Here is a 12,117-nt window from a genome sequence, read left to right as displayed (position 1 = left end):
TTCCTGGCATCCGTTGAGAGTGATGATGTCTGCTTTCGTTTTCTTGTGATGCATTGTTGCAGGCCGCCTCACTGGCACATTACCCAGTATTCACAGGTGTTTTGGGAGATCCTACGTATTATAATTCTTCAGAATCAAGTCCAATTTGCTATATTGTACTTTGCAGTCTGACTTGGAGGATCGCCTTGCAAAAACTATTTCTTAGGTGTGCTACATATGCACAACAATTTTTGAAAAATCATTATGACTTCAAGCTCAGAGTGTAAAACAGCTGTGAGAGGCCAACTTTGTATTTTATATTTCTGCAATTTATTGTAGTAATTTGTAGAATAATTGGCCTGATATTTGGTTCTCACAAGACATTTCCCCTAATGACTCTGCCAGCTGATCTACAGTATGTGTTGTGCTGTTAATGGAAATGCATTCACCATCTGTGCAACCGTAGACATTTGTGTAGATCGTGGTTTATGACCACAAACAAATGCACATTTTTCACTCTCAAATCTCAAGTTTGAAATTAGTGATGACAGTATTTGTAAAAGAAAAGTCATTGCTAACTTGGCTAAGCCAGTCAAAGAGCCAACAAGAAGATTTAATGAAGATATATTCTTAATTTTAACAAAAAGTGTGTTTTTGGGATTTACAACAGGCTCTACAGTTTGTGTTGTGACAGAAGCTGTTAACATCCATTCACACTTTAAGGAAGCAATGGAAAATATAAGACATATCCTTCAAAATAAGAGTAAAAATTAAATACGATTTGACAGAAATAGTCAGTTCACATTAGTGCAACAGAACACAGCTGTTTTAGGAAAGCTACACATAAAACAAATGCTTGTGTCGTTATATTTAATAGGAATGCTAATCGTTGTATATTATGCCACTAATATTTAGTTTCCACTTAGTGACCAAACATGAATGGAGAACAGCGGTCTATTTCACCCTCACACTATTCAGTACAGCCCTATCAAGCCTCAGCCAAAGCCTGTAGGTGTTGGCCTGGTTTAAGTGTCTCTGCGGATCCATCAGCAGCCCAGTCTGCATGCTGGCAGGTGGTCTGGAGGCATGACCAATACGCTACAGACAGGCAGACAGACCCTGCTGGGGAGACTGCTAATCTGGGGCCAACCCAGGGTCCTCAAGTCTTGTAGCTCTCAGCTTTCTGTGTCGCCCTCTGTTTTTAAAAGCATTACCAAAGTCTAAACTACATTAACCTCCAAGCAAAGGCGAGTTCCTTTAGTCCAACAGAACCAAGAAAGTAAACAGCATGGAGGGTAATGCCGAACTTAAATGGAGTAACAGAGCAATGAACCAAAATGTTTATACGTAGCTTTAAGAGCCTGGCTCATAATATATGTGATGAAATCATCAATGTGTCCAGCTATAAAACAGTCGCAGAGTCTATTATCAGTCCCAAGAAATGTAAATGCATGTCATTTCTAGAAGAAAATGACTTGCAGGATTAATCTTCCTTCTGACGATTGCATCTCTGTCATTAGTGAGGATGGATATTTCCACATTCATATATGAATGTCGTCAACTTATCTCCATGTCCTTCTCACAGTGCAGTCTATGTAATTGCAGCTGAGGAGGAGTTGTTCCTCGCTTCTTGCTGTTATTGAACAGGCAGATAGCTGCATTAATGATCTTTGGACAGTAGATGTGTGCTATCATTAGCTATCCCTAAGGAGCGTTGTTCTTTCTCTGGCCCATCTGCTTGTGGTACTGATGAGTTGAACACACACCAAGCGATTTTCAACTCCCATTCAGAGCACAATGGGAGCTAAAAAAATTATTTTTTCTGTAAGCACTGAGAGAAGAGTACATCCCAACTACAGACGCAATACTGTATGTCTATCTGCTTTGAACCATGTTGGCATTTTCTTTACACATCAGTGCTAACAGTAACAATGATTTTGAGTCCTAAAGCTCTCGCATGTGTTTCAGTGGGATCATCAGAGGATGATTGTTATCATAATAAACCTGCTTCATTTACAGATTTAAATTTACAGGTATTTCATATTGCCATTAGACTCAGTATATTAAAAGCTGACCATTTACAGGCCAACAAATGAGAATTTTAAACACAGGATTTTATTTCTAGCAGTATAGAAGTAGTTTTGAATACTACTCTAAATAATATATAATTCAACAGTTAATCAAAAGAATAAAACTAGAAATCTAAACAACAGCTGGCAAAGACTTGGACTAAATAAACATAGTTTATCTAAAAGAAAATCCCAAATACACCATCCTTTTTTTATACTCTACTATTATATTACACAAAATGCATCTTTATCTTCCAATATCATATGCCAGACATACTGAGAAACATAGCGACCTCTGAAGAAGGAGTCAGCTTCCCAAGAAGACATAAAATGTTAATTTTAGGCTAAACAGAACAATGATTCTCTTTAACCAGGTGATTACACACTAACAAAAACATAATTATGAACACTATATTCTATTTCAGCTAATAAATCCATTATTTTTGAGGTTTAATGTTGTAGCATTCAACAAACCTATTTTATTAGCACTATGTTGACATTGAGAAGTTTAAACTTTTATGAAAATAAAAGGACTTGATTACATTATATTAGTGAAAAGGCTGTTTCTCGGCTCCATTTAATAATTGTCATTCCACTTCTACACAGTTTGTAAAAGCAAAGATCACACTGCCTAAGGCTAAATTACACTTTTTCAATGAGTTTAATATTGTACGTACAAGGAGGAGACCCACAGTGACCTTGCTCCCAATAACCATTAAGTGTCATTATCATAGTTAATTATCCACACATTACCTGGATGAACAATGACCCATGGGCCACAGGGAGTGACATCATTACTCACCCTGATGCCCAGCTCCACATTTTCTCCCCCGTACACTTCCATCCCCTCATCCAGCAGACCAATTTCCTCAAAATACAACCTGTCCACCACGAAGCAGCCAATCAGGGCTGGGCTCCTAGGGGTATTAAAGATGATGAAGATCAGTTTGGTTTGTCTGTTGCTGTCTTGTGCACAGGTAACATAAGCTTGGCACAGTTGCTATAGTGACAGCAGGGACAAGAAGAGGGATGTAGCCTTTTACAACATATAATTGGTTCATGAATGCTGCATAAATTACTCTTTTAGCAGGTTTAATAATTGTTTATTTCATTTTAGTTCACATTAATCATATTATATTATTTGAGTCAGTAAAGACACTGTGGTATTCACTTACTGGATTGGTGCACTCTTGTTACCCTTGTGCCACCAGGACTTGGGTGGATTGAGGTAGCGACACCACAGCTCCCAGTCAAAGCCCTGTGCTGACAGTGGATACTCTTCAATCTCAAATGTGTCGTACTTGATGTTATCAAATGATGGGGAGATTATGCGGGTTCTGTCCTCTTTAATTCTCTGCAGAATAGGTTCGGCCCTTGAAATGCGGAGAGAGAAAGCAATTTTACAGTGAGTATTTTTGTTTTGACAGGCTTTCTTTCTCAATTATCTTGAGATCATGCCTGTCATGCAAGGGCACTGAATTGAATTCAGTTTATTAGTCTGACAAAGGATGATTGCCCATCTGATAAGCTGATGCTGAAGTTATTTTTATGGCCTATGGGGGAGATAAAATACACTGCTCAAAAAATGAACAAATGTAGATGAGCAATTTATTCAAGTTGAAAATCTTTACTAATGGACACAGTGTAATTTGTTTAGAACAAAATGAAGTAACAACAGTCATTGGAAACAAAACTCATGAACCCATGGCAGACTGTGCTCACAATGAAACAGACAATTTCAATCACAGACTCATCAAAGTTACATTTCATCGCAGCAATTCATAATGTGACTCAGAAGTGAGTTAGTGAGTATATAACCTCCAGCAAGCTCTTCCAGTAGCTGCACAATGTTCAGGAGGAATCTTCGACCTTTCTTACTTTCAGAACTGCATCAGCTCAGCCATATTGTTAGGACATTTTCTATTTTTCTCTTCTGTATTACATTTAGTTTGATGTTTACTGCCATTGTCCTGCTCCACCACTCAGCATCAAGTAAGCTACATGGTGAACAGACATCCTAACATGACCTTGATAAACACACTGACCCTTTTCAGGTCATACACAATGCTGCATGTTCTGATGTCTTTCTAAACATTTTGAGGTTACTTTGCAAACCTTAACAGCTTCATGGAAAATCATCAGTTCTTATTTATAACATTATGTCTTTCATGGTCCCTCTTGAAAGGCCGAGAGCGATTTGCAGTCTGAGCAATCTAAGAATTCACAGATACTTCCTTTATGAAGAGAAACCTCAATTACATATAGACAAGAACAATGCAATGATTAGTATGTTGTTAGTTCAAAATGTGTTTATAGTAAATTTAACTTAGATAGATCCAGCTTTATTTATCCAGCTTTACTTTTCCTATAGCCATTGTATTTAAAAGTTGAAAGATCTCCTCATATAAATTGAAAAATGTATGTCAAACTGGTGCTTTACAATCAGGATTTAAATAACAGATTGTCCTAACACATTTAGGACAGTATGCAGGGTTATCTGATGCAGGCTGCACGTTTGTTTTAGACACAGAACACTGTCACAGAAAACAGACAATATGCAGTCTTCGTTTTTAAATGAAATTTTCTCCAAACCCACACAGAGTGATATGACTCAAGAAGCAGCTCTCTTGTGTTGACCTTGTGCTGCATATGTAGTAAGTGACTCACCACCCAACATTGAACTCGACGTGGGCATCAAACAGGGCAACAACTGGGGCAGTGGCAGCCCTCCACCCGCTCACTCTGGACCGGATCAGACCCTCCTGCTTGGCATGCCGTACCATCTTAATGAATCCTGGATGCTGGCTGTTGGTCTCGGACACAAAATCCTGCAGCTTCTCCTTTAGCTCATCTACAGAACAGACAGACACATGAATTTTACATGAGTATCTGAACACTTTCTGAAACTCCCATTTGAGGTAGGTGAGTAAAGTGAGAGCTGCTTATGAGCAAACTTCCACCCACAAAATGTCGTCATGTCCTCCTCCAGTGGGTAGTATTTCATTGGTAGGAGGCCAAAAGTACTCATGCCTCACTGCTTTGATCACTGAACCAAAGAGGCAGCAGCTTGAGCCAGCACTGCAGACCTCCATGGAGCTCACCAGTCATAACGGCATATTGCAATATTGAGGAATCAGTCTGCAATGCTTCTCAAAGCATGGGGGAAGGAGATGGAGGAAGTCTGCCCGGTAAAGTATTTGACTTCAGAGTTTACCTGCATTATTACCTGAGCTACGTAGATACTGTAGGATGAGTCCCTGGAGAACAACAGAGCCTGTGCTACTTGTATAATATTTCTGCAAATTTCCTCACGAACACAATCATTTACATTTTTTAGAGACATTTTTTGTTTGGGATTCAACTGAAAAAATAAATAAAATAAAGGAAATTGAAATAAAAACTGATCAGAGATTCATTGATTAAGGCCAAACCTATACTATACTACTATCTGAATAAAGAAAGAGGAAAATAAAACAGCACCATGTTTCATCATCTCTTGTACAAATCACCTAGGCTGGGTTCTCACTATTTCACCTCACCAGTGCCTTAAATTTAGAGACAATTAGGCTCTGGGTGGTTGGGCATCTGCCTTGACCAGCCGGGGTGAGATTTTCTTCGGCAGGATATTTATCAGTAGAGGTTGTGCACTAACAAATAATGAACCTGCCTCAGCTCTGATTTTGTGCAATGTGAACTTTCTTTTCTTTATGTGAACAGTAGGTTTTATTATTAAATGTGAGAATAAGATAGGAATTAATTAAATAAATCAACATTTAAAAATCAGTATATTGTGTGTCTTTGATAAGTTGGTCACAAAGCAATGAATTATTGAATTTCCATCATTATAAAATTTCACGTCAAGGACAATGTCAAAGCCCAGTTTTCTGTGGAGCTTTCTTGTTAAGTGAATTTTCATTACCTGCATGCCTGCCTATGTGCTTCTGTGCCCAACACAAACAGAACTCCTTAAAACTCAGAACTGTTATTTCCCACCACACACTATTAACACCAAATGCAACATGAAATTCGATGATACATGGTGTTCTGTGTGTTCATATCTGACCCCAAAAACCCAGCAGTGATTGGTTTCTATCCTTTCCTAGATCTAAGATCTTAAGCAGAGGCACTAAGGATTTGAAAAACTGAGATTGAGAAACAGGCGCGATGAACTAATTCAACTTTTAATTTTTGACTGCTTCCATCAAACTGTAACAAATAAGACAATGTGATGTGTTTGTGTGAGAGTAGAAAATAATGATGATGTGCTGTGGTTCATAATAAAGCATTCGTTACACCAAGAATGGCTGATGTCCAACAGCCATCAATTTTTCAGGACTGATATCCTGCTGAAACTCAGCTTGAAAGCAAAGGGCTTTGGGATGGAGTTGGACTGAAACAACAAGTAAACATGTTTATAACGTTTCTGTGCAGTCATGCAGTACACCAAGTAAAATATTCTAAATGTTACAAGGAAACATTCAACATTCATTTTCTCAGATGATAAAAATTAAAGCTAATGATGAGTGGCAAATGGTGAACACACCATTTAGTTCCCATCTATTGTAGCCTCGTATTAACATCTCATGTGTACATTGTTTTTTCTGGATCAAACAACACAAACTATTAAAGGCTTCATTATTCAAAAACATGTCATGTTTAAATAATTTGATTATCAGTGTCACATATAATTCTGTGCACAGGATAACCTTTTGATAAGTGGGATTTTGATCATTTATTGTATTCATTTTTGGCTTTTTGCTGTATGTCAGTGTGTGTCTGAATGAGGTTGTATGTCTGAGCCAGTATGTTCTCTTCTTGGATGTTCAAACTAAACACCATCCATCGCCATGCAGGCGTTACTGCTGGCACAGCAGATGGCAAATCGGCATGGTTGCGGTCTCACAGTTGCTGTGTACTTTGCACTACACAACTTGAAAATTTCTCACTACACAAATTCATGGTTGTGAAAACCCGTGTTTAAAATATGCATCTGATCCTTGCTGTTCCTCAAGTCTCATGTCCAATCCTGGGTTTGTTTAAAACATTATGAATACATTTGCTAAAGGTCCAGTACACATGTGAACTGTACTTTATAACTGGCAGGACTGTAAACTCAGCTCTGTTGGTTTTTGCTGATATATCCCAGCTCCTGTGTGCCCTCCAGCTTTCCTTGGCTAGACCTGCAGTCCCTGATTGCTGGATATCCAGCTGGTTTCAAATACTGCTGGAACTTGGATGCTGAAAATCCACACTTATTCTCTCCAAGATTATTTGCTACATATAAAAACTGGCAGTGTTGTAAATGCTAATCCTGAATATACAGGTCTTCTTGTCTTGATAGATCTAGATCTCAATATAAGGCAAGTTAATTCATTGACTAGTGAGTTAACAGAAATCTAATCAGCAACACTTTAATATCAGACACTTTAATTCAGTATTTTATACATAGAAACCAATCAAATTGTTAAATTTATGGATTAATCAAAAGCTGCAGCTCTACTATCAAAGGATTAACACTTAAATAAACACTAAAATGTTCGATGAATTAACCAGTTACAATACTAAAGTCTTTTGGTGGGAACTTGGATTAACCTTCATTTATTGGATCATTGCCTTAAAAAGCACCTGGCAACTAGTAATCTGGCAGAGACACCAAAAGAAACAGACTGCTAAAGACCTCTCCAAACATTATTTCATTCTTTCTGCTGTTAACGGATCATCACAGAATCTTTCACACTCATATAAAGTGACTTCACATTCACTCTTTACACACTTCATTGTCCATCAATCAGCAATAAATAACCTTTAACGACAAAAATGGCATTTCATTCAGACCCTTTTCTGTTTTACTCCAAATCAGACAATCGCATCCTGTATTTTTTTTTTTTATTATACCTGAGATGAGTCTGAACTTGGCGCACATTGAATACATTGGACATTGTTTAGAAACCAGTGCAAGTATGGTGCCACAATTCACAGAGCAAGTCAGGGCAAAAACCAAGCCTTGAATTCCAAAAAAATTTCAAAATGTAGTGGACACATTGCTAAGGACAGAGGTATAAAACCATTTCTAAAGCTTTGAGTGTTCCCACAAGCACAGTGGCCTATAATAAAGGTGACATAGGAGGAACTGTCAGTAGGATGACCATCTCAGCAGCACTCCGTCAATCATGTCTCCATGGTAGAGTGGCTAGATGGCAGCCCGTGTTGAGTAAAAAGCATATGACCTCCCTCTTGGTATTGTTTGCCAAATAAGATTTAATGGACAATGAGAATATGAGGATAAAGATTGTCTAGTCTGATGAGACAACTGAAGTATGTGGGCAGAACTCCAAGCACTAAATTTATCAAGCACCATGTGCTGCCCATCACCTGGCAAATCTAGTTTTGCAAAGTAGGTAGAGAGGTACCCAAGGAGACTTGAAGCTGTAATTACTGTAAAGGTGCATCTACAAAGCACTGAATTAAGGTTCTGAATACTTATGTGCATGAAAGACCAGAGTTTTTGATTTAAATAAATACATTTGCAAAGTTTTCATTCTGTAATTATGGGTTACTGAGTGTGGGCTGGTGGGCAAAAATTCAATTACCATTTCAAATTAAATCTACAAAACAAGTGACAAGGTCTGAACACTTGTGAAGCCAGTGTATATACAAAACCGCTCAGTATTATCATTTAAGTTAAAGCATGGAATCCTAAGTCCTTTGACAGCCTGTCTTATAAGTAAGCCCTTCTCAAAACCGCACTCTTACACAGACAAGCCTTTCTCTGCCCATAGCTTGGGACATTATCCAATTAAGGAGGAATCAGCTAGGTCAATTTGCCCTTCTCTCCCTTGATGGCTACACATTCTCCTGCATGCTAATGCCTCTCAGAGGTGAGCTGTGACAGTGGCGAATGTCCAATGTAAAGCTGTGCATGCCTGGGAGGTTAGCTGTGGATGATGACCCCTTCAACAATCTCTGCAGCATCACGGGTCAACAGGCTAACGATATTTAGCACAGATAAGATTCACAGTCGTGGTGATAATGACAACACCAGGCCTATCAGACGCAATGACAGAGTGCTCAAGCAAAGAGGGTGAAATGCCATCAGCAAAATGTCAATGCGTGACTTGGGTCCCTGAAGGAGCTAAAGGAGACTGTTCCCTGCATCTCAGTTACATGATGAAATATGAATGTTTATGGGATGACATGTTATAATCCTCCCGGAGCAGGAGAAAACCTTTGCTTACTTTTTAGTTGTACATTTTTTAAACTATTCAACAACGTGTTGAATTTAGAATCCTCATTCTAAATTCAACACGTTGATCAAGATCTACCACAGTGATCTACATTTGTTCCAACAAGCTACAGTATATGTTTTGCATTATTGACTTTGGTACACATATTTTTCTCTGTGCCATCATTTCCCATGTTGATTACCTATAATGGCTGTCTCAGTCCTTGTTACAAGCCGCACAGGCCATTTAAAAGTGTATTGTCTATAAATGGCCTTGGCACAGTATCATTACCTTTTTATGGTCAGCGTTCTCCCTTTATAATGCAGTTAAGTCTTACATTGTAAATTACCATGGCCCCTTTTCACAGGTGACCTTCTATTTCTTGTACCTTGCATGACAGACTAAAGTCACTGATCAGTCATCCTCAACATCAGTCACCTCAATAACAACAAACACTCTCACATATACTAGATATCTTTTCGACCTGACAGTGTTTACGCTACGTCCAATGAATACAGATGGAAAAATTAAGGTTGCAAATACTGACGTGTTATGTACAAACACTTCATCACCTTGCTGGATTGTTATCTGCCTTAGGGCAAATTTCCTAGCTTTGCAACTAATTAGTGTTCTTCATCTATCGGTTGACTCCAGCAAGCACAGCCACTAATTAAAAACAATAAACGAGTCTGGAGGCCATAGGAGAAGTAGTAAATACCACAGATGCTGGACGTCTCTGCACATGAAGCATGATATGTAAACTGTAAGTCTCCTTCAGCACAAAGTGGCTAAAAACATGGCTGTTAACATTCAAACTGACAATTTGCTATTGCTGTGCCCGCATTGTGTCATTTAAACCATTATTATAGGCTTCTAAGTGGTAGAATCAGACAACACTTAAAATTCTAACAGTTGTGGCATACTCTTGATGAGCAGACAGATGTTCTCCTGAGGGATCTCCATCCAGACCAGGATCAGGGTACCAGTTAACTCCTGGACAGTCTGTGGTGCGACGTAGCTTCGGTGGATGGAACGAGACATGATGTGCTCAATTGGATTCAGGTCTGGGGAACAGGCAGGTCAGTCCATAGCATCAGTGCCTCTATTGTGCAGGAACTGCTGATGCACTCTAGCCACATAAAGTATTTGGTCTTACAATAGGTCTAAGGATCTCATTCCGGTAACTAATGCCAGTCAGGGCACCTCTAGCTAGCACACAGTGGTCCCACCGCCAAACCGGACCAGATGTCGGGCTTCCTACCACTCTCATGGAGTCTGTTTCTGACAGTTTGAGCTGAGAAATCCACAATAGTGCCCTGCTGAAGGTCATTTTGCAGAGCTCTGGCAGTGCTCTTCCTCCTTCTTCCTTGCACAAAGCAACAGATAGCGGTCCTGCTGCTGGGTTGTTGTCCTACTATGGCCCCCTCCATGTCTCCTGGAGTACAGGCATGTCTTCTGGTATCTCCTCCATGCTCTTGACAGTGTGTTGGGAGACCAAGAGAACCCTACCTGCCACAGTCCACACCGATGTGCCATTCTCGATGAGCTGCACTACCTAAACAACTTCTGTGGGTAGCAGACACCACCTCATGCTACCTCCAGTGGCACTGGCCAGAAAGGATGAGGACAGGAAAATGGCCTGTAGCCTCCTGTTGTTGCTAAGTGCCACTAATTTCCACTTGTCCCATTTGCTCAACAGCAGGTAAAATTGATTCCCAGTCAGTGTTGCTTCCTAACTGGAAAGGTTGATATCCCAGATGCGTGATAGACTTGAACTTACATAGGAAAGATTATGTGTCCCCTTTATTTTTTTGAGCAGTTTATATTTGTACAACCAGAAATATGTATGACTCCCATTTTCATAATTTTTACAAATTGTATCAACACAACAATCATTAGCCAACTGTGTTGAATAGCTTAGTAACATACTAGTTAAGTAAAATAATATTTTGTTTGGGTTAAATGCTCTGATTCAAGATGCATTTTGGCAAGAAACACCTAATCACTGAACTAAAAATTGCCACATCTAATTGCAGGCAAGAGTACACACCTGCTACTGAAAGAAATACATTTATAATGTGCAATTTAAACCAGTTCACCCACAAATTCTGTATCAGTTTAGATACATAACTGGTGGAAATAACAAAAACCCACATAATCAATGTGTCATGTGTTTCATTACCATTAAATACACTGTTAAGAGCAAATAATAAAGAATCCAGATAGCATGCTAATTAGTGACAAACACAAGTGGTCTGTTGCTGTATTGTAAAAATAAGGCTGCTTACTGTTATTGCTGTTGTCGTCCACCAGGATTATCTCCTTGAGAAGGTGGGAGGGCGTCCTGTTGATGGCAGAGTGAACGGAGCGCAGGATAACAGACAAGGCTTCATTTACAAAAATGAACACAATGCTCACTTGAGGGAGGTTTAAAGGATAAGTGATGTTTCTGCACCTGAGAAGGATAAAGAACAAACCCCTGGTGAGGCAATGTTTACATCTGCATCTTTCTTAAAGGATTAACAGATACATTTGACATTCATTACAAAAAGCAGGTCAGATTTCATGGCAACACAGCTACCTGGCAGACTATATCAAGATGTTTTTGTCATGTATCAATGTATAAATGTAGGCACTGGCACCAGTTCATGGATTTATTCTTTTTATTTAATGATCAGAGTGCTGCTGCAATGGTGATGCATATAAAAGGAGTTATAAAAGGGGTCAGTTTACGAGGAAAAAATGAATGGTTGTGTTAAGGTCTTATATCAATCAAGCCACTCTCTTCCCTTTTAAAACACTGTTTCCCGCAACCACATGCTGACATTTACATTATGAATGGACAG

General features: G+C 39.0%; 1 protein-coding gene across 1 annotated transcript in view; it reads right to left on the bottom strand.

The window, feature by feature from the left end:
* Nucleotides 1-12,117, bottom strand: part of galnt18b (UDP-N-acetyl-alpha-D-galactosamine:polypeptide N-acetylgalactosaminyltransferase 18b) — a 64,227-nt gene that overhangs the window by 27,826 nt on the left and 24,284 nt on the right. The window contains exons 3-6 of the mRNA XM_026379156.1: nt 11,560-11,726; nt 4,716-4,899; nt 3,224-3,421; nt 2,851-2,965 (exon numbers count right to left, since the gene is read on the bottom strand). Coding sequence (XP_026234941.1) covers nt 2,851-2,965; nt 3,224-3,421; nt 4,716-4,899; nt 11,560-11,726 — 664 coding nt within the window. The remainder of the gene's footprint in view (nt 1-2,850; nt 2,966-3,223; nt 3,422-4,715; nt 4,900-11,559; nt 11,727-12,117) is intronic.

This window comes from Anabas testudineus, chromosome 3 (assembly GCF_900324465.2).
Source record: "Anabas testudineus chromosome 3, fAnaTes1.2, whole genome shotgun sequence".
In the NCBI taxonomy this organism is placed as follows: Eukaryota; Metazoa; Chordata; class Actinopteri; order Anabantiformes; family Anabantidae; genus Anabas; species Anabas testudineus.
This window is presented reverse-complemented; position numbering and strand designations above follow the sequence as displayed.